At 40.0% G+C, this 23,134-nt stretch overlaps 1 protein-coding gene across 1 annotated transcript in view; it reads right to left on the reverse strand.

Moving 5' to 3' along the window:
• dnah7 (dynein, axonemal, heavy chain 7) overlaps positions 1 to 23,134 on the reverse strand; it is a 75,474-nt gene that overhangs the window by 50,059 nt on the left and 2,281 nt on the right. Inside the window, exons 6-26 of the mRNA XM_084362155.1 lie at positions 23,041 to 23,113; positions 22,740 to 22,865; positions 21,771 to 21,890; positions 19,973 to 20,156; positions 19,708 to 19,887; positions 19,144 to 19,416; positions 18,634 to 18,761; positions 18,243 to 18,321; positions 17,698 to 17,922; positions 17,421 to 17,567; positions 16,772 to 16,951; positions 15,937 to 16,077; positions 15,378 to 15,745; positions 13,700 to 13,886; positions 6,017 to 6,210; positions 3,663 to 3,861; positions 3,315 to 3,455; positions 2,163 to 2,375; positions 1,972 to 2,081; positions 1,148 to 1,316; positions 487 to 589 (exon numbers count right to left, since the gene is read on the reverse strand). Coding sequence (XP_084218281.1) covers positions 487 to 589; positions 1,148 to 1,316; positions 1,972 to 2,081; positions 2,163 to 2,375; positions 3,315 to 3,455; positions 3,663 to 3,861; positions 6,017 to 6,210; positions 13,700 to 13,886; positions 15,378 to 15,745; positions 15,937 to 16,077; positions 16,772 to 16,951; positions 17,421 to 17,567; positions 17,698 to 17,922; positions 18,243 to 18,321; positions 18,634 to 18,761; positions 19,144 to 19,416; positions 19,708 to 19,887; positions 19,973 to 20,156; positions 21,771 to 21,890; positions 22,740 to 22,865; positions 23,041 to 23,113 — 3,540 coding nt within the window. The remainder of the gene's footprint in view (positions 1 to 486; positions 590 to 1,147; positions 1,317 to 1,971; positions 2,082 to 2,162; positions 2,376 to 3,314; positions 3,456 to 3,662; positions 3,862 to 6,016; positions 6,211 to 13,699; positions 13,887 to 15,377; positions 15,746 to 15,936; positions 16,078 to 16,771; positions 16,952 to 17,420; positions 17,568 to 17,697; positions 17,923 to 18,242; positions 18,322 to 18,633; positions 18,762 to 19,143; positions 19,417 to 19,707; positions 19,888 to 19,972; positions 20,157 to 21,770; positions 21,891 to 22,739; positions 22,866 to 23,040; positions 23,114 to 23,134) is intronic.

Below are 23,134 nucleotides of genomic sequence, written 5' to 3' on the forward strand. Positions count from 1 at the left end.
AAATCACAAATTTGCTTGAGAAGGCTTTATAACCTGTACAACACACAACACATTTTGGATTTAAGTAAAAACTCCAGGTCTTGAACTAACTGTGAAAAATATTTGTAATGCAGCAGCAGTTAAGTAACAGAAACCTATTAGCATTTTCCAACCTCCTTTTCGAGTGAAGAAACATCTGTATCCCCCCTTTGGCTCTTGCATCTTATGGTGCAAGTCATTCAACGCCTGTAGCACAGGACACACTGCTGTGCTGCGTTGAACAAAGCTATGCTTGAAGTTCTGCTGGCCAGCCTTCACAAATTGCCTTGGCTCTGTGTTGCATCTCTTTGTAGTCAAAAACCTGCTTCTTTTTTTTTTTTACTACTGAGAATATGCCAAACTTGTTTCTGGTATACTGGCTGCTTATGCAAAGATCAAAGGAGAAAAAAAAAGCCGGGAAGTCAAAAACAATATACAAAAAAAGAAAAAAGAAAAAACAGCACAAACCTCGCTGTATAGTGAGAATCTGTTGAGCCACCACAGACAGCACCTCCAAGTCAATGCGGTTAAACTCATCAAAGCAGGCCCAAGCTCCGCAAGACAAAAGGCCCTGGTCACACATACACAGACACACACAAATACAACTGTTTGAGCGGCAAGTGGGACGACACTTCAGTAAGGTGTAGGCAATATCAGTGTTAAAAAAAAAAAGGGATTTTTAGCACTTAATAGGTGTGGCATATATTTCATATACTACATATATTGTATATATACTGCATTTACATCATATTTGATGCAGAATGGTCGACAAGCACCTTTACTATGGTATTACAATGTGTTTGTAATGATACATTGTTGTGTTTTGTATACAGTGACATTAAAATGTTTGTGTGCAGTTCTGTGAGCATGGGACACTTTGAAGTGCTGATAGTAAGACTACTGGTATATTCCATGGTGGAAGTATCTGTTCTGGCGCACTTCCATCTGAAGAGTGAATATCTGCTTAGTAAACTATTTCTTCTACATGCTTGGTTTCTCTACTGGAAATAGTGTGCATCAGCTTTTACTGATGTGTTCATTCACAGCTGTGTGTGAGCGTTAAAGTTTGGAGAGCAAGTAGTAAGAAAATCCTAGTAATTCCAACTTATGGCGAAAGAGTTTTACCCACTTTAAAGAACTTGCCCAGAGCGATGTAGTCCAGTCCATCAGAGCAGTTGAAGACTACACACTGCTTCGCCACAGCTTTGGCCAAGTCTTTGGTTGTCTCCGTTTTTCCTGTGCCAGCCGGGCCCTCAGGGGCCCCTCCCAAATGGAGGTGGAGGGCACCAAACAAAGTGCTGAAAAAGGAGGAATGGACAAGAGAAGGCTCATGAATACCTTACGACCTGTCAGTGATTTATGTGATGACGTGGCTCATCACTGTGCTATGTACATATATTTCTATCAGCTTCTAGATTCAGCTTTGAAAAACAGCATAAACAGCATGATTACTGTTTAAAATGCATATTTACAGCCTTATAAAATCAATATAACTTTAACCTAATTATTACAAAGTCAATATTGTTACTGCAGCCTTTTGTTATGGAGATAGTAGTCATCCAAGTTGGAGCTGTAATCTTTAAAAACTTGGCGAATTGCCTGTGTGTGTAGCTGAGGAGCATTGTGCACAAACAAACAATTTGATGACCATTAATTATTTCCAGGTGCACAGTAAGAAAGAACTCTCAGTAGCTCCAAAAAAACAAACTGTCACTTTAAAAGGCTAATAAGAAGGTAGACAAAAAGAGGAATTTAGCATCCAAAACGGGACAAGAATGTGGGAAGAGTGGTTTATAAGCCAGAATAACAAGGCAAGTGATTGATTAATAGTGTACAAGTGAATATGTACTTATCTCTAACTTGAAGAGTGTAGAGTCATTGTAAGGACAATACTTTTAGCTACAAGCATCCTGACAAATACATTTGTTGAGCGGTCTTGTGTAGTATCTTTACCGGTAGCAGCGGTCGGTGAGTGGGGTAATGACCAGACGTGGAGTGTTGCCCAGGTATTCATAACCATAAGGTAAACCAGCATTGATCATCTTGGTCTGGAGGTGGTTTTCCTGCACAAGTGTGATGCAGTGTTCAGAAGTCAATCAATCAGTTGAAACAAATCCCCAAACAACCCTTCCTCTTTTACATACCACCCAGTAGTAGCGCAGTTGGCTAAGCCACTCAAAGTCATTCTCGTCACTGATCCCCTTTTGCACCAGTGTAGCGAGCACGTCCCTGGCGTGGACATCCAGCACGACAAGGGCTCCGAGGGTCACCCGGTTCTGCTTGGAGAGCTTGCCTCGTACAAGTGCCACGATGTCGTCAATCTGTCTGTTGTTCTGCTCCAGGTAGGCATCTAACGCCTGAGGGAGAGAGGCATGATTAAAAAGAAGACAGAGCATGCTGAAGTTTATCAAGACAGGGAGAATGCTATCAAGACCCCATCTATGGAGGTCACAAGTTTGATGTCTTCAAACGACTACTACGTCCATCACTGTCAAGACGTCCAAGAGATAAACACCATACTACTATCAGTGACGAGAAACACAGAGACCCACCTCGGTCTCTGTGTTTAAAGCTGGACTGTTTTGAATTGGATGACAGCTTGTAGAAAATGCCACTGGGTAAGTCATTACTGTAAGTAGCACACTCACTGAAAGGTAATCTGTTTGTCATACAGTTTATCCAAAAGTGATCAGACGTTTGTTGACCTCATCTTGACAACCTTTTAATCCTTTAGGTGGTCTCACGCAATGTGTCTGAAATGACATACTTCACATCATGCGTCGCCATGGTTACAGCTTTGATACAGATGACATGGAACTTCAGAGCATACCGTTTGATGATGTGTTTCAGGGAAGCACGCTGGTTTGCTCACTTTCAACAGAATAACGTGTGTGGGTATGTGGGTTATGTCTGTCTGTCAAAAATATTGAGTCTGTTGCACAGTAAAACGGTGTAAACTGCGATTTGCATGACTTGAAACAACATTTTACAATAGTGCATACAGTGGACGGGCTATCCAAGTGGTTACAAGAGTCTTTAGCAGGAAGTGTGTTAAATTAAATTCTAGGTTTTTCTATCTTTTTTTCTAAGATAGTCATTTATTTTTAAGAAAAAGAGATACTCATCTCTATGACTTGCATGTATGTGTAGCAATACTGTACATCAGAGGCACAACTGGGGCTAAATGGAAGCGAGCTTATGTATTGAAGAGCCCAGGCAACAAAATAATGGACCTTACCCTAACATGATTCAGAAAACACAATGCATGTCATCATATACAGTAAGCAGTTGATCACCTTCTGTCCTGAAATGATGGCTTCATGAATGTCCTTCGTCCAGTAGACCTGTGAGACGCAGAGCACCGTCTGGCCTGGCCAAGCACGCACCCAGTTGATCCTCAACTCTTTGGGGTACGCCTCGATTGCCTCCCCAATTACCTACAATGGACCAAGCAGCAACAGAGACTTTAACTCCCATGGTCCCACATGTATCATGGAAGAAAATAATAAGCATAGGGGGAAAGCCCTTGAATCTCAGAGCTCAGTTTTGGTGCCAAATGTTGAGTCGAGTGCGTCTAATCCTATTTGAACAAGGGAGAATAAAGAAGCTTTAAAGATAACAATCATTAATAATCCACACATCACCTTATGCAGTGAGGCAATCATGCCATTCTCGAGTTCCAGAAGCCATTTCTCCACCTGACCCCTGGCTTTGGAGGTGGAAATGATATCCAGCAGCTGCACCATCTCGCCCTCACTGCTTTTCATGTGGGTGATGTCCAGCACGTCGGTGAATACTACACTAGCAATGCCTTCAAAGCACTTCTTCAGATGAGGCTGGACCCTGGAGGAGAGTAAGGCGAGAGAAATGAATCACAAAGGTAATGTCTAAAGACTACAGTATATCTGATATAACTGAATCACACTGTACTGATAATTGACACAATGTGGACATTTTACTGATTTGAACAATGACAACTGTAACGAAGATCTCTTTCCATCTAAACCAATGCAGCTTACTTCACTGGTCGCATAAAAACTTTACTCACACTTAATGCACACAAGTATGTGATTGTGTACGGGCTGGGAGGTTTGTCAAAATGTTCTGAGAGCACAGCAGAACTGTGTATGAATGAATCCAGTGTATACGATAACGGACGACTACATATGTTGCTGTTGAACAACAATTTTTCTGATGAAGATTTGTATTCGATTGAAACCATTGCAAAGATAAAATAAAACAGAATAGAAATAAAACAATAGTTTGAAAGATGCCATAATCACATAAAAATTCTACGTACCAGAGCTTTTAATGGGTATAGGTTTCCCCTAGAGGGTAGTTTATTAGTCCATATCTAAAATGAGTGTGCATGCTGTTTTTTGCAGATAATGATGTAAAAATTTGCATTTATTATAGAAAAGAGTAATGATGCACCCAGTATGAACGCCTGTCCCCCTCCTGTGAAATTATGTTTTGAAAATGAACAATGAAAACTCTTGGCAATGCACAGATAACATTAAGACATGCTGACATAAAGCATGAGAAGAAGCTACAACTCATTTGAGTCCAGATTACTTTAGTAAACTATTTACAAGGTCACAAATTAATTTCAACAGTCTCACAGCTGCTCAGAGTCAGCCAGCTTGAGGAGGGAGTCAGGTGCAGAGCCACACCTTCTGGAGGATAGATTCCCGGAGTCACATCAGATTCTGTCTGATCTGGAGCCGTTTACTGACGGGAGGAGAGCTCAGGGATTACTTTTAAACTTTCCGGATTAATAAGTGGATTTATCTTCACTCCCATTGATCAACCTGACTGCAGCAGAACTGCCTAGCTGAGCTCCATTGTTGGGTGCTTATGTTCTGTTACGTTGACGGCTGACTGAAGCTGGTGGGGAAATGTACTTTATTTTTGACAAATTACATTTCCGAGAAGATGGAAGAAGGAGAGACAGAACTAGAGTCTCTGGTGAGTGCTGAATTTAGTGAGAGTTGACCTGAATTCAAACACACAGACAGACACACACACACCCAAAGGCTGTGCCATTGCTTGCTATCTTATAGCTAATGTACACTAAGTAATCTCGCTGTTTGGGGCAAAGAATCAGAATTCTTACATATTATTTCTTTAAGGAGAGAATTTCTAAGGATCTGTGATATATCCTATATAATATATCTTCTTAATAATAATGTCCTCTCCAACTGTCACCCCCATGAAGTGGTCCTGAGTAATGTGACTGCAACTGAAGTGCAATGTCCACCGAGGTCCTTCTTATTGTTATACAACTCTTCTTAAATGTCACACAGTAAACAGTCTTTCCTAGTTCCTATTGGTTCACATCTCTATGTTTCTGTTGCTGCACTCGCTGTGCACAAAAACATTCAGGGAAAACAGGAAATAGGAACAAGTATTCCGATGTGAAAACATTCAAACTTTTGGGTACTTTGCCTCCTCTATATCCTGTAATAAAAGCAAGCCCTTTGTCAGTGTTGCGTAACATTCAGCAACCAGTGTATGAAAAAAAATATCAAACTAGCACTTTCCCATCATTACACTGCCCTCCCCAGCCTACAGAAGAAATCCCTTCTTTACAGAGGAGCTCATGATTGTGTGCATCTGCACTGATGTGATGACAATTCCCTGAAGTGAAAGAGAGAACAGAGGGATTGCAGAGTGGAAACGAAAAGAGAAATAGAAATGGCATGAAGAGAGCAAGAGGCTGGAACATCTTTTGTGTGGAATCACATTCATTATTAACCAAACGCTCTGGGTGAACTGAGACAAGGGTAGGTTATCAGTGAGGACTCGGGAACCACTTTGGAGGTTTGTGTAGGCGTATTAGTTAGCTGAATATTTTTAGTTTAGTTTTTTTTTATAATTGTCTACATACACAGATATCCACTGGTGCTGTTAATAGTTATCACGGATAATGATTGATAAAACTAAATACAAATTATGGCTGTGTGCACCACTATGCCTGCATGTTTAAGCCGTTTACCTCGTGGGGTCTTTGGTCTCAGAGAGGATTTCTAGCAGCTCTTCATTGGACAGGAAGAAGAACCGTGGGAAATAGAGACGCTTCTTCTCCAGGTAGTTATTCAGACCTTTGAGGATCATCTCCAGAAGCTCGTTGGACTTTTTTAGCCTCTCCAGCATCTTGTCGATGGCTATCACTGCCAACACATGCTTGTCCTGACACAGATAGGAGGGAACAGTGTTTAAAGCAAATATTCACTTTGGTTAACTACTTTCAATCTGCTTCTAACTAACATTGGCCAACAACATGCTGTTAGATGTTGATGAAGGTTCTCAGTCAACAACAATTGTTAGCTGATAAATTCAGGTCATGTCAGACTCATTTGAAGTTCTCAGTATCTGATCTCTTGTATGACAGTGGTAAACTGGCACAAATAGCTGACAACTACCCAAAGCTGAGTTTCCTTTGTCTCTCTGTATTGCAAAGCTTTTTCGAATGGAGCAGTCAGGGCCATTATATCTGAAAGAAAGCAGCAATTTTGTTGCATTCACTTTCCAGTCAAATGACATGACCAACTACGAAGTGGACAACAGTTTCTTTCCCAATTACAAACTAACTTTAACTCCGTGGTATCAGGGAAATTTTAAGTGCTGGCAATGTAGTCAACTTTACTGAGGAAACATATGACAAAAGGTTGTTGTGTTCATATTTTTTCAGCAGTGCAGTGTTGTCACTGCTGCCTTGCAGGTAACACTAAAACACTGCAATATCTTCCTTTAGCAACATCCACTTCTGTGTTCCACAGTAAGGCCCACTTGTCACACAGCGCCCGTAAAAAAAAAAAATCTATGATGGGACAGTAATAGAGATTTCACCTGAGGCCTGTCTAGCACCTATGAAATATTTCAGGTCTGATAGCATCCCATCTGTACACTAATTCAATATCCTCTCGTACTGTCACCCCCAGGAAGTGCCTAAATAAAAACTCTATCTAATCTTCAAGGTTGGACAGTGAATGCCTGAACCTGCTGGTATGAAAATGTTGGCGATGCTGAAATGAAGCGTAAAGTCTGATATCACCCTCTGAATGGAATGAAATAAAATGCAGGAAGGAGCAGAACACAGAGCCAGTGTGAACAAAAGTGAGGGAAAAAAGTAACATAAGGGCATGCTATCTTCTATTGCAAACAACTCTGTAAAGAAATGGAAGGTAGAGATGTTGAAAACAGAAAACTTTAATGTTTTAAATCCTCATTAACCCAGTCTGCTATTTCACCCTGCAAGAGGTAACACCACTCTTCTAAAGGATGCAACACTTGTCAACATGGTTTCTACTTTTTGCAAATGGATACAATCTAACCGTAAGGGAAACAGCTGATATAGTTGAACAGCTCACCTACAAAAGGACAAGGCGCTTTCATCATTGTTTGATGTGATCAGTTAGCCTCAAGTCTGTTTTTGCTTTGTAACTCCATCCAAGAGCTTTCACACCTTCTAATGACATGCAAGGTGAAATGTTTACATGAAACCATCTACATACAAACACATGACGATGAAAGACGGTATAGATATGATATCGCCATATTACACCACAGACTCTAGTAAGACAAAAGAAATTGACACAGCAGATATTCGGTGTTGGGCCTCGAGTGTAATACAAATAATTCTACATTAGCAGATGCTTTGGAAAAATCTACAATCAATACTGCTGGAAAAGCAGCAAAGAGGAGGATGTACATTAGTGCATTGCTTTCACTTGGCAACACTTCTGTTTTGTATCGGATAAGAGGTCACTGTCCATTAAAAAGAGGCCCGGCCACTGAAAGAAACTATTAATCTCTTCAAGTTCTGTTCAAAACCAGAACCACAAAGAGTTGCTAGAATTAGATATTTATGTTTTGATCTCTCATGATTTGGTATCGATTTCTCAGGGTGACTCAAGTTGAGGCAGTGGCTGTCGATTCATGTCAAAGGGGCTTTTTCCAGTATGGGTTCATCATATGATACAAGTAATAAACAGAAATTAAAACCATTTAGATTTTAATAATGTTGCAATAGTATGCAGAAAAAATACAGTTACTGACACTAAATAAAATGATAAAGCTTTGACTGCATTTCAATGGATCATCCAATTATACAGGCTGAGGGTGTCTGATTGATGAACTGTGATCCTGGCTTTTCATAGATTTCATCAGACTTGTGATTTTGGCCCATTCTCTGAGAGTGAATGTAATAAGAGGGCTATTTTTATATTCAGTGTGCCAGCGGGAAGCTATTCATGAGCATGCTGAAGGGATAACAATGTTCTAATGCATGTATTATGTGTGATAATGGGGTTTTCATGCACAAAACAGATGGCTTCAATGGGCGACAGGCACTGTCCCCAGCAGATATGAAGCAACTCTGAAATCTGTGCAGTGAAAACATAATCTACAGAAAGTATTTTTCTTTGTTCTAATGTGACACACGCTTCGCACCCAGGACAAAGCAGAGTATTATGTCTGCACGAGTGAGAGTAATATTAAGTGAGCTATTCTTTTTCCTGACTATAACTGTGTTGCTACTGTGTGAATCCATTGGTCTATTAGTAAACAATATGTCAGTCATCGTCCCTATGAGCTCAGATGGTCGATGTTGTTTCTCCCTTCCTCAGCTCATTAGAGAGAGCAGTGGCGTGGTACGCCGCAACGTTGAGAGGAAGCAGGTTCATACAAATAAGTCTTTTAAATTGATTTGGCCCTGTTTTTATCTGCAATTGTGCATGCAATGGTAGATAAATGACACATTAAAGCAGGGAGCAAAAAGGGAAAAGTGGAGGAAAAGGGAGTTAAGACGTGGAAGCTGGAAGGCACTGGAAGATCAGTGGATCTTGAGCAGCTCCCAGTGGTTGATCTAATGACAACAACCCCAACAAAGACCCTGATGTGATTTGTGGGTAGGAGAGCTGCACTGTAGCCTGCTTTCTTGCTCACACTGTTCATTGGTAGTGTGGAGTTGAGATGATTCCAATTTCATGCCCTGCTGACAGATGCAATGGACGAGATGAAAGGATGTGTTCTTTGTCAGATTTTGATGCAGTGTGAGCGAACGCAGAGGGGTGTTCATACTATAACTGCCCTACAAGGTATGGTGAATTGGAATCATTAGATTTAAACATAGCACGATGTGAGTGATTACAGAAGAAGGGCAAAGTGAAAATCATCATTTTATTATCAATGTTGTTTCTTGACAATGTTCAGATGTCCTGGGGAACAGCTAGGTTTGGGTTACTCTCATTTAGGATCACCACTCGTGATATCTAAAACAATCATGTCCACATTGGTAGCCATTCAATAGCATTTACATGAACCTTAATATTCCCCTAATAATTAGAACAATAGCCCAATAAGAACAAAAATGCCACATAAAACTAGCTCATTTGGAAGAGACTGAAAATGCATTTAGATTAGATTTCTCTCTTGCTGGAATAAAAATATTCTGTCTGTGCATCTTCACCTTACATGGGGGCTAACATTAAGTGACGTTGCTTCGGGAACAGAAACATGGTGGTAGCAAGGCAGAACTGGTGGTGGTTGATTGTCAAAAGGCTCGAAACAACAAGTGTTTGAAAAGATGAACGAAGCTGGAATCCAACCAGTCAGAAACGCAAATATTGTTCTCAGGACACAATGTGGGTCCATAAGCTATAAGCAGACTGTAAGCTTCACAACTCTGATTAAATTCGTTGGGGCATGTAAATCTTATCAGAACGCTTTGTTTTCTGTCCATGTAAACTGTTAAGTTGGAATCTCTACTCAGATGGATTTCAGGTCGAAGATATATTGTCCATGTAACTCCAGCTAGTGTATTGATTACAAAATGACGAGCAGAATCATCTGTAATTAAAGAACACTTCCAGTAAAAAAAACGATGCCAGTTTTCTTGTTTCTGATAGTTTACATTTCTCACAAACAATATCAACCATCTTGTAACCAAAGCCCACTCTTTAATCAGGTGCTACCCAGACTACTGAGATACTATAGGTTTCTATAGAGATGACTTGCGCAACCATTATGAAAGGCAGGAGAGAAAGAAGGAAAGATCGAAAGAAAGAAAGAAATTGTGTTTTCATAACATTTCAAGCATAGCACTACTTATTACAATACACTACCTACAACTACAAGTGATGTGCTTAAAAGTGCCTCAAATATGCTTAAGGGGTCTCCACTGTTACGATCGATAATTAAGAGCAGTAAACAGGCAGGGGTTAGTTTTTCATGTCAACATCTTGTGCAACAAATTGTGTTTAAATCTTTCAAAACAATCTCACCCAAGATTCTTGAGCCACAGTGGTATATGTAATATTGAGTATGGTGTGTTTCTTGCGCTTAACAGTGAGTTGAAGATCCTCTAAAAGGCTGACCGCAGTATAATAAGCAATCACACGAAGGAATGTAACCTTTGTGCCAGACTAACTGTGTACAGATGGGTGGGAGATTTAAATAATTTGTGAAATTACAATAATACACACAATGATATTTTTTTCCACGTCTCTCCAAATCATCTCACTCTTCAGCAAAATCATTCTGTCTCCCGCTCGACAAACACACACACACACACACACACACACACACACACACACACACACACAGGCTTTAATTAGCTGTATTGGATATGCATTAATAGATCCTTGGAGACTCTACAAGGCAAAAGTTAAAGGATAATTCCTCTCCAACCAGTCATAGTTGCTAGTGCAGCAACAGAGACTAGAAAACCTCGTACACTGTGTTCTCAGACAGTAAGCAGTAAAGCAGGTACCAGCCTATTCATTTGGAAAGCTGACAATCTTCAGTGCCCTGAAACTACATAATTACCTTACTAAGGAAGAAAATGCCAACACAAAATTAAATTGACACAGCGGGTAACAATGAGAAATCCTTCCTGACTGTCTGAGCTTATTAAGTTAACTAAGTGGCAGTGTGGAGGCTAAGCCAGTTAACAAAATACAAATACACACAAACAGAAAATAGCTTGTGACAAAGCAATTTTTTTGCAATAATTAACAAAATAGATGCACATCAATATAACTTTAACACCTGTTTGGTGTTTCTACCAATCACTCAACAAAAGGATCCATGTTTGACAGGGTACCTGAGTACCACCACAACTTTAAATGTTGTCTGACATTTACTACTTATATGACTTTTATTAAAGCTGCTACAAACAACTTCCTTTTTTTTTTTTTGGGTGGATTCTGGCGGCCCCTGTGTATAAAGGTGTGAGCAACACTGCCTGCGATGATAAACTTCCAAGTCAGAAGCCGACGCGGGGACAGGCCGTAAGAATAACTATGCAGAACTAGCCAATCTTTTCGCTGATGGTCTCCTTTGTTCATGTAGGTCATAAAAAAGTCAACATTAGCATTATGTATGAGAATGGTTTCCTAGCATACATACAGTACAGTAATCACTTCACTGAAAAAGTCTAATAAACTTAAGAAATGGGGCCCTATTTTCCTGAAAAAGCGTGAGCAAAATGCAAGTGTAAAAGATTCTATACCAACATTTGTGCCAACATGCTCCACAACACAGTGTACACAACTCACTGTGGACTAGACAATACGCATGCGCATCTGTGTGTGTAGGCTCCCTGTCCCTTGGTGACCTCATTTTCTTTGTGGCTCAGTGTAGCCCTGCCTCTTCCAGACAAAATCCATAATTTCTATTTGATGGTGCAGTCAGGCTGGGCTTTCTGGAGGACACTGCCTGAAATTGATGTGTCTCATTTCAGGTCTACTGAGGACGCCAATTACCCTTTGGAAACTCTTTGAGGATGCTGGTGCAACACTGACTTTTTATCCTCGTTCTGTTGTTTCTGTCCAGTTCTCTATCCTTTTCCTGCTGATTCCCTCCTCAGTCTGCAGTCTTGCCCTCCCTATCTCAGTCTAAAGACTCCTTCCTGCTTTTACTATATACTTGTGAGCCTCTTGTTTTCCTATGTATTTCATTCTCTGCTGTCACTCTCACAATTGTGCATGTTTATTTGTTTAGGTTTGTTTTGCCCGAACTAGTCAGCTTCTATTCTCTTCTATTTTTTCTTCATACAAGTCAAAGTGTGTGTTAAAGTCATTCTGATTATAGTAAATAAGCTTATATTTTAATTAGTACACTGCCTGTTAATGTACCAGGCTTTTGCTGTGTACAGTATATCTCAATTACGAAAAAGTTGTGACGCTGTGTAAAACATAGATATAAACACAACAGTCATTTGCAAACGAATTGTGTTTGCCACCGACAGTTTCCTGGTGTGGTGAAATTATAATCTTTGTATGTTTTTCAGTTGTGTATATGTCAAAAAATGATTTTTGTTTTCCACAGTGTCCTAACATGAACATGAAAACCAGCCTTTTGCTGACGTGTCCGGTAAACCTACTGATCAGTATGTGAATATTTCCAACTGTTGGTTAATTTTACATTACTGAAATATGTAGTGTAGTAAGGGATCAATATCACTCCAGTTATAAAGAAATGATAAAAATACAGCACCCATTCTGTAGGAAATAGCTCTGTATGCTGGATGGGTTGAATGTGTTCCTGTTCGACCAAGATTTTAATTGGCTGAGTATTTGGGTTTGGGGGAAGTATGTCACCGTGTGCCCTTCTAACTCTCCGTTCTATTACTGTGAGAACAATTTACTTTGAGTTGGTGATAAAAAAGTTGAAAAAGATTGAGTACATCCTAACTACTTAGATTCAGACTTTATAGTTTGCTTATTTAATAAGGGTATTTAATTTTTTCATGGGCTAAAAGCCTTCCCTGTAATGATAGGGACACCATTGCACTCCTTTAGGCTTCACAGTGTTGGGGTCATTATTCAAATAAAGTATTGTATTGTGCATTACTCGTTACTTTATTAAACATTATAAGGCTATGTTCAGACTACTGGTCAATATCTGTTTTTTGGCATATCCAGAATCTATCCAGATTGAATTTAGGAGCAAAAAACAGCAAAAAATCCAAAACATTTGAAGGTGGTTTAAAATGTGATTTCTACAGATGTGTCTCAGTCCGGCCACTCTTCCCGCTGTTATTAGTTTTCAAAGTGTCATTTGTGTTACTCAAATCCATAGTGATAGAAGTGCATCAGAGCCAAAGAGCAACAGTCCGTGGAGTCGTGCTGAAATAAGTCATCTCCTCCGCGATTTGACAATGTGATTGTTTGGAGGGCAAGATGATTGCAAATAATAGTGCAGACACTATGTCTTTCAGATCTGATTTGAGAAACAAATCTGCCTAAAAGAGGCTGACCTTCCTAACACTACCTATTACAAATATTAACTGTCTCTAAATAATACCTCAATAGTATAATACCTCTGACTTTTTTCTGATTTTTTCTCTGATCATGGACTTTTAGTCAAAGAAAATTTTCCTTGCTCATAGCAGTTTTTTTGTTCTGGCCACCACCTACTTGCACGTCTTTAAAGCCAAGTGATTTTACAACCTGTTGCACTGTGTAGATGACTCCTGGAACAAAAGGTCAGCCAAGAGTAATAGTCTATTGATCCACCAAAGAAGAGGGACATTTTTTTTTACTCATGCCTCTCCAAAGAAATTTAAATGTATTAAAGACGGTCTTCCTAACCATTGTTGCATCCTGCTACAATAATAAGATCGTTAAGGAACAAAATCAAACATAACAAAACCAAATTAAGTCTAACAACTTACCAGGGAAACTTGTTTCATGGTTTCCCTCCAGGTTTTGTCAACAGTTGTGAAACGGCGTCCCTCTTCAGGCATCTGAGTCATGATGTCTGGGGAGCTGAAGATGGGCTCCAGGTAAAGCCAAGTGGACTGCACCTTTAACCATTCATCCAGGATCTCTTGGAGGAGCAGCAACTTGCCCTCCCATTCCCTACAGGAGAACATGAGTATATGAAAGTGCGAAGACAAAATTTGGTGGTAACAGGGTCTATATGGCCTGTAAAAGGAATTTCTAAAATCTCTAAATCTCAGGTACACTAAAAAAGAAAGGCAATTCTTCACCAACCATAAGTAATATCACTTAACTACATTTACAAAATCATTCCCTTTTGGCGCTTTTGTTTGGAGGGATAAGAAACCTTGAATGAATCATTATGCATTATCACCGCTCGAAGGTAAAAGGGGTTTTGGAATCCTAGATATGTGTTAATATTATCTTGCCTTAAATGCCAAATATTATCTGATCTGTAGTGAGGACATACAGTATAAAAACAGTCGCGACTGGCTCTGGATGTTCCGAAAAATACAATTTCTTTATCCTCACTATGGTATCATCCTCTCCCACCCACAAAGCTAGATAATTGCATTATAAAGTTCTCATGCGATAGTACAAAAAATGTTACAATAACTGCTTTGGCATCCTGCTCAATATGGCACAATGCATTTTTAAAAGCTGCAGGGAATCCTGTGTCAAACTGTGCCTGGCAGCAACATAACATTGCAATAATATCACAAATTATAGTGGATGGGAAAATCTGATCATTTGCTGAACTGAGATACAGATAAAAAATTGAATAGCAATGAAAGAATTATACAGTGTGCTTGACTGAAACCGTTGTTTTCCAAGTTTCACAAAGAATATTGTCACTACAAGTCTGAGACAGACAAAGAATTCAGGTTGTTTAGCTTCAGTCAGAGGTATCGGGTCTGTTTAGGTTGTTGATTCATTATTCTACAAATATTAATGCTCCAGCTGAGACCCATTAGGAGCAAGACGTAGGAGTGTCACTCACCTCTGCAGAGGGGAACTCTATGGTAATATCTAAGTCAGTAAGATTCAGAGTTATGCACATAAACATTGTATTACCCCTTCCAAACATCAACAAAAGCTCCTCTTATCTCTGCTGGCATGATTGTAGATGCTTGCTGCAGGATTGTCCAGCAGTCCAAGTCCTTCTGGACAGAAGTGATTAACTCACTATCAGCTTCTAAATTAAAAAATCTATCTGTTTTGTTATTTGTTTGTTTGTTATTTGTTTGTTTCGAACAAAGAGGATTTTTCTCTTCAACAAAGGCGGTCTGTCTCTGTAGGAATCATTTCTGTAAAGCTGTCAGACACTTAGAATAACAATCTGAGCCTATCGAGGCAAAAACAACTTTTAGTGGACGTACTTTGACGGTCGAAGTCGCCCACAAGGAATACATTATGGTCATTTCTCTGCATCTACTGGTTAAATTCCAAAAGTCATTTACATGCCAAATATATATAAACATAGGGCCCAGGTTTAAAAATATCAATTCACCATTAACTTGAACAATAACAATTAGTCCTACCATGTGTACACACTTAATAACATTACAGAATGTATTTATTTAAAGAAGCTAAGAAAATAATTCTCAAGCAAATCCTCTTATGTCTTACTGTATCTCCACCTCGAAAGGCTTAATGAATGGTGAGCCCCTCATGGTTTGCGTCTTCACAATATGGTCGTCCAACAGCATCTGCACTTCATCCACAGATGACAGGATGGAGGTGCCCGTCTCTCGGTAGGTCAGGAGACTGAACTCCATGTCACCCCACTCACCGGCCATCTTCTCCATGGCCTTCTCCAAGGAGTACTCCTTGCTGGCTGCCTCACTGACGCCCTCAAAGCTGCTAAGGTGCTGGTCAAGTCCCATGGATATGAAGTGAGCCACACAGGCCTGACCATGAGCTGGCTGCAAAGAGACACCAGCCACCTCAGACATGGCATCCCAGTGGCGTTCACGTAAGCCTGGGTTGCACAATACCTATGAGGGAGGAGTAGCACAAAAGAAAAGACTTAAATAATGTAGTGGACAGACATTCCCATTTTAATTGATATGAAGTATGTTGGAAGGACAAAGTAATTGAGTGCATTATGATTATTATTATTATTATTATTATAATTATTATTATTATTTAACTCCTATAAATATTAAATCTCAGTTAGGAGTCTTACCTGCACCATAGGAATGTGCTCCTTGAACTCCTCCACCTTAGTCTTCATGGTGGTGGCGATGCTTAGTGCTTTGGGAACATCACTGAAGCCTTTCTCTAGCTTGTACAAAGTACGCCAGTAGTTCCCAACATCTCCTTCTACCTACATGGGAGAAGGGATTTTGATTCACAAAGACACCAGAAACACACGGAATGACTGTGATAAAATAAACTGAATTATTAAAATATATACTATCTTGTATATATATATATATATATAGAAATCATCTTCTCATCCTTTAAATCACCTCAGTAATTTAAGAGAAACTATTATAGAAAAAGACATATGAGCACTGGCATTAGAGCCAACTTAGAAGGACTCAAGCTGTTCTGGGCACCCACAGCGCTAAAAACAACCACCTACAATATGCTATTTCCATACCACTATTGTTAATGACTATGACAGCTCATATTACAGTTTATATAGCAGCCTAATCATACTAAGTTTGTTTCCTGGTAGGTAAGTTTTCCAGCACATTAGCATTTTTTCAGGACTTCCCAGTGACTGGGTGAATGGCCCTACAGAAAAATATGAAACCACCAGATACCCAGCATTCCTGAGGTCCTCCACAGTTCAAGTTCATACTGCTCCCATGAACCTGGCTTGTTATTAAGGTCAAGACTGGCTTTCATAATCTTTGTAAAAACTGCTTCTTAAAATAACTCTTTAAAACTTAAACGTACTTGTATGGACTTGGACCGTATAGTCATGACTTGTATGAATACTTAATGGTATGATGATTAAACTTTCACACGATATCCAACTTTATCACAAAGAAATATCCAAGTTCTGGGACCTTGTCTGGGTTCACACCCGAGAGCGGTCCATTGAGCCACTGCTCGTGCTGGTTCAGGAAATCAGTGGCTGTCTCATAGAGGCGCAGGAAGGGTGTGAGCTTGTCATGGATCTTCTTGCGCTGTGGGTACTGGGAAACAGGCCAGCCATAGGCCTCTTCCTCTATGTTGAAATCATTCATCTTCCCAGAGTGGCAGAAAGGTTGGAAGAGAAGCAAAGGTAGGAGGATAGAAGGAAGAAAGATAAAGACATACAAAGAAGAGATTGATGGATGAGTAAATTAATCAATGTATGGATGGCAAACAGCTGATGAAGCTTCTTACAAGGCCTGTCCTTGAACGATTTTAAAGCCAATACTGCCCTCTAGCGGTTAAATATTTAATAGCATATCCTGTTATTCAACTTCAAATAAAATGCAATAATCCACTGTACAATGAATACAAGTCTTTCATTCAGAAGCATGACCACCAATTTATTCCCAACCTTACCGCAAAAAGGGGAATTTGGACACCTGTGTAAAGTGCACCTTCTGCCCTTGCTATGATAGGTTTGAGTTTAACTGAAATTCCTATGCATGATTTACTGCATATTGGCCAACTGACCTCCTTTTTCTCTACTCCTATATTTTAAGCATTGAAATCCTCATGTACCTTTTCCATGGCTGAATCCAGTTTTGCACTGAGGGCCTGGGATTTCTTCAAATACATGCTGAGATCCGACAGCTCACCGAACGTGGTAAACTCCTCCACTTGTGCGCTGTAGCTCTCCAGTTCTTCCACAAAAAGATCACGGCACAACTGGAATACAGAAAAGCATTTTACATTCACATTAACTATTTAGTTCTACAGTCTTGATGCAAAAATCTTTTAGATTCTAGTCAACAGATCAGTAGGTCAATAAATTGATATATACAGTAGAAACACAGACCTTAAGGTCCCTCTGATATTGCTCTGTCTTTTCAGTAATGATCTGTTGGTGTTCCTTAAAGATGGATGGCATACGCTTAAGCCACTGGATGGTCTTTGTGTTGAGCTCCATGTCCAACGGTGAGAGTGTGACAAAGTCCATCAGGTAACACAGCTGTGTGCTGGAGTCTGCCAATCTTTGCTCCAACAGGGGCATCTCATTGGTCTCCACCTTACTCATGAAGGCCTTGATGGGGTTACAGGGCAACAACAAACTAATTTTAGAACTTCCTTAAATGGTACACAAGTGTTTATATCCTGAAAATGTGTGAACTGTATCTCAGGCTGTCTATAGCAGAGAGTTTAAGTTAACCCATGAGCCCTTAACATTAGGCACCTTGTCGCACAACAGCAATAAAGACATTAAAATTGTCATCTGTTATTACCGATTACTGGATGTGTAAAGCCATGCCTAGTTGCTTTGTGGACAGAGGTGTGAATGACATTAAGCTGTACATAGGACACCATAACAGGCTGGTCTGTTTGGCATGAATTTGGGGTAGTTACCTTGAGCTCAATCAGTGTCTGCGTGTCAGGCGGTGTGCTCAGTGCCTTCTCTGCAATCTTCTCAAATTCATTACAGAGCCTGTGAAAGGAGTTTAGTGACACATACAAATGGTTACACAGATTTACTTATTAGGGCACAACTTCAGCTAAGTAGGACCATTGGGAGATGCTAATACAGCAGCCAGCAGTGGGCCTAAAACCAAAAAGGGTACCACTGCACATTCTCTTTGAGCTGCACAATGTTTATTTCATCAACTCTGGAACTTCCCTTTGCATCTCGGCAGTATATGTCAAAGATAAGCTTTATTTTAAATGATAGCTAGCTTCAGTTGCATTTTGGCATTTTTACATGGATGGGAAGAGAAAAAGTGAAAATGGTGAACCGACTGACTTGTTGTTGATTTCCTGATGGTCTTGTAGCATCCGTTTCACCAACTTCTGCCGAAGCTCCTGAGCACGCTTGACGAGAGAGTTGATAAGCTTATGTGACTGAACCTCGAACATGCCGAGACGTACCACCTACGGCCCAAAGTACTGGTCAGTGACACGATCACGTCACATCATTTAAGAAATGACTTTGGATCCTAAAAACCTAAACAATCTAAAAATCTCAACAGCTAGTTGATCTTCTTCTATGCTTGTTTCATAGATCGTTCTCCAGGTTGAATCACAGTTATCATTGGAATTAGAGAACAAAGAAACTTTAGTAACCTCGTTGCTGTCACTCAACATTTGTTTGGTTTAATTTTAGTAAAATTGCACATATTCTACTCCTTTAATCTAACTTTGAGATTCTTTAGTCAGCACCAGCACCTAACCGTCTAAAACCCAAATCTAATATGTAACTTTTACAGGCACTGCACTGCCATTTTTAGTGAGTTCCATCTGGCTGACCAAGTACCTTGCATGCTGTGTACTGGATCTGGTCAGCAAGCTGCTGGTAGTGTAACACCTCTCCCAAGATTTCCTGGAAGGAGTGCTGCTCACTGAGGAACTGCTCCAGATCTTCCTCTGCCTGCCTGGATACCAGTGTGGCGTATTTATCATACTCGCGGACATATTCCTTGGGCCTGACACACTCAGCCCAGAACACCCTGCGCACTTCCTCCTGCTGGGCCTGCAGGATCTCTGGCAGGATGATGGGCTTCAGGGTGTTTCCAAACGTGGAACCCGGCTAAGAATACAAAAAGAAGGGTATAAATCCAGCAGATGCAATGCCAGGATTAGTGAGTGTGATATTAAAATATAGAATAAGGTATCCATCCAGACAACATACTGCAGGATGTAAACAATGAGGGTAGGCCAATTAACAGAAACACCTCTCTGTATAATGCAATTCATGTCAAGGGCAGAAGGTAAGATTTAGTGTAGGACAATATTAGACTCAGAACATTAGTTTTAGCTAGTTGTATCTAACTAACCAGCATGTACAAACCCAATAAACACTCACAAACACTTGTCTTACCCACTCAGGGAACAGTTTGGTTTCCACACGAGGTACCATGCTGATAGAACTGAGCATGAACTCATAGACATTAAGGAGGGCCTCCTCGTACAGTTTGAAGTTGGGCTCAAACTTGATCTCCTTGTCCTCCAGGATCAGATGCAACACGAAGCCTGGGTGCTCACAGGCCCGCACTGACCGCTACACAAGACAGAAAAATATCACAGTTTCAAGTGTCCACCTGTTCATCCATTTGTCTAGCTGACGTTTTTGCGCTTTCTCTTACCGGATCTTGGGAAATTAGGTGTGTATAGTCGCTCATTGAGTCTATTGCAAGGTTCTGCAGCTGGGAGGTCATCAGTGCAGCAGCACAGTTGAAGAAAGACAATAGCTTTGGCATGTTGCTGGAGGTAGGCACCAGCTTGCGCCTGCAGCCCTGGTAGTAAATATTTTGCACTTCAGGAACCCAACTGGTGTAGAAAATAGCAAAACAACATTTAAAATTAAATTCAGAGCATCGGTTAATACTCAAACCACAGAGGCATAGAAAATTGAAACTTTGGTGTTCCCAACGGGGGAACTGGGGCAGAGGAGTACACTGCAATAAGTGGCTTGATGGTTTGGACAGTAGCTTCCCAAACTTTTTTCTGCAAGGCCCTTCATAAGTAAATGACATATACACGTCTTTTGCTTGCAAACACCTATAGAAATTGTTTCAAACATTGTAATTAACACAGAAATGTCACTTCAATGGGACATCTTACAAAAATACTAAATAAGGAAAAAGTCACATTTAACGTGGAAGCATTTAAAGCACAGCATGCATCTTCTCCTTATTTTACTGTGCAAGAGAATTCATTGCTTTCAACAGATTTTCTCAAAATTGCCTCTCAGCACAAAAAAGGGCCAACTTCCTGGGAACAAATAAAAACCTGCATATTTTCTTTGCAAGAAATAGAATGTACTGTTGCATTGGTAAGGCCAAGGGCACAATATGCCTCATAATATTTTTTTTATCTTTGTTTTGGTAGTCGTCATGTTTGGTGTAGACTCATTGTCTGTTTTACATTTACCTGGGAGTCCTATTACAAACTTGTCAGTGCTTTGCTAGCAGTGCAGAATCAGGCCACATTCATTTAGCCTCGCTGCACCCCGCTGTTAGGAGTGCAGCAAGGCTAAATGGGGTCAGGGTCCGCGTTACAGATGGCCACACATTTTGGAAACCACTGGGTTTAAAGGTGGAATTAAGTTTTGTGCTGTCTCTTAATTCATTCATCAGACTAGTGCGGTTGATCCACACCAATAACTCCATTGTTACCTTAATGGCTGTTGATTTCAAGTTTCAACAATGTCCCATGCCTTCTGAACCACCCATTGTGCCCAACACACTCGGTTTTATTTCTCTAAGACTCAAGTGACCTTTTGAAATGTGATGGGAGCCTCAATTAAAACATCTATGCTGATGCAGAGTTGGCACTGCATTTGATTAAAGGTTAAGAGAATGCAAGCTCCCCACAGCATCACATTTGGTAACATTATCATAAATGCGGCTGTAATATCGCTTGTGAGTTTACACATGAATGGCTAGATGATTATTTGAGGCATAGTGTCTTTAGCTTTTACTCTGACTATGAGCAGAGTGGTAGCACCTCGAGTCAGTTTGTATTCTGTGAAGGTCTGTAAACAAGATGATGCATAATTTTCGTGAGGTTGGGCAGACACACTGAATATTGTTGTGATATAGCCTCAGGTCTAAATCACTGAAGTACTGATAAGCATGAGATTTACCAGTACTCAAATATAGGATTTATAAAACGATTTTTGGAGTTGTGGAGGAGGACATGTATTTGCTGATGTACTACAACACCTTCTTACGGCTACCGCTCGATGTTACTACATAAGAGCAATATTATACTGCATGAATTTTTTATCGCTCGTCCAAGATTAATGTATGCTTCTCTGCACTCCTGAGCTCTATTGAACGCACATCCCTTACATCTGTGAATGAAATCCACAAAGACAAGCAATTCTGATTCTGGTTGTTATTTTAGCTGAGGACAGGTACCTGGGTGACATGGACTCACTTTTTGAGAAGGATTCCTCTGGCATTATCAACATGTCTGTTGACAATCTGCTGAAACACAGAGAGCTCCATGGACTCTTCTCTGCTGTGGAATTCCTCTACATCTATCAGACGGAGATTTCTGCAAGCAGGTCACCCAGGAGGGTAAGATGATGGTCAAACATGGATCTAGTACAACAACTGCGTTTTCAGGGGGACACAGGATGGTGTAGTAGTGGCACAAATTTTACGAAAAGCACCATATTCTTTTAATGAACACTTCGTTATGTTTATTTCTTCTTTAATCTGTCAATGCAGTTAAGGCAGCTGCAGGTATTTGCAAAAAACTGCTTGAGAGCTTGTAAATAATGTGAAAGGTTTGGAAAAGTGTCCCCAGATATCTTCGAAACCTGAAAACTTTTTTTCTTAAGAAAACAGGAAATAATTTAATGAGATATAAAGTACATAATGTTTATTATTATTTTTGATATAAAATGTTTCACAGATAAAAATAGTTTTCCATTATGTTAAAGGTCCAATTTGTAAGAAAGTTGACTTTTGAGTCTTATTCCCAACTTGTCAAATACTGATGCTCTTTGTGATTGTAGGTCGCGTCGGCTGCCATCCCAAAGTGTCAGCATTTGACGTGTTGGGAATTCTTACAAATTGGACCTTTAATTAAAAATACTATAAGGAACATTTAACTGGTTATGAAACGGTCTCAATTTATTACGGATGACTCTATACTGTATGACCTACATGAGCAAAAAGGCCATCAGCTAGAAGTTATTCTCGATGCATGTCACCTGGTGGTTTCTGATTTATCTGGGTTGGATAAGTCATAAATGTATTAACTATTTAACTATTTATGTGTAAACAATGATGGTAAGAAGCTGCTCTGAAGTCTGTTGGTTCAGTATAGCACTAAAACAAATTTACATAATGTTGCTTTAAGTACATAAACAAACAGAATGTATCATAGCCAACTTACTTGTAACAGACATGCCAAAGGTGCAGAACCTGAAGCATAGTGGGGTTGATAGAGTGAAGCTTATCTCTCATCCTCTTTCGTGCATGGACAAAGGCTTTGTTCCATGGTTTTGGCACTACCTCCACTCTGACAGGGAAAGATAAGAGAAGGACTGTGAGAAACAGACTTTTTAATATGTTAATTCATAATCTGAAAGGCTTCAAGTCATTTTTTAATGACACTCGTACAAAGGAAAACAAGGACTCTCTATGTAATGACAAGAGAAACATGAAACATTCTCCATCACGTCCTGCTGACTTACTCAAGTCTGTGAGGGGGCAGATCCTTCACTTTGTCCTCATCAGTTTCCTTTGAATCTTTGAATGTATATTTCACTGCAGTCACAAACAAAAGAT

This window comes from Pagrus pagrus (genome assembly GCF_965226575.1).
Source record: "Pagrus pagrus genome assembly, chromosome: 9".
NCBI classification, from domain to species: Eukaryota; Metazoa; Chordata; class Actinopteri; order Spariformes; family Sparidae; genus Pagrus; species Pagrus pagrus.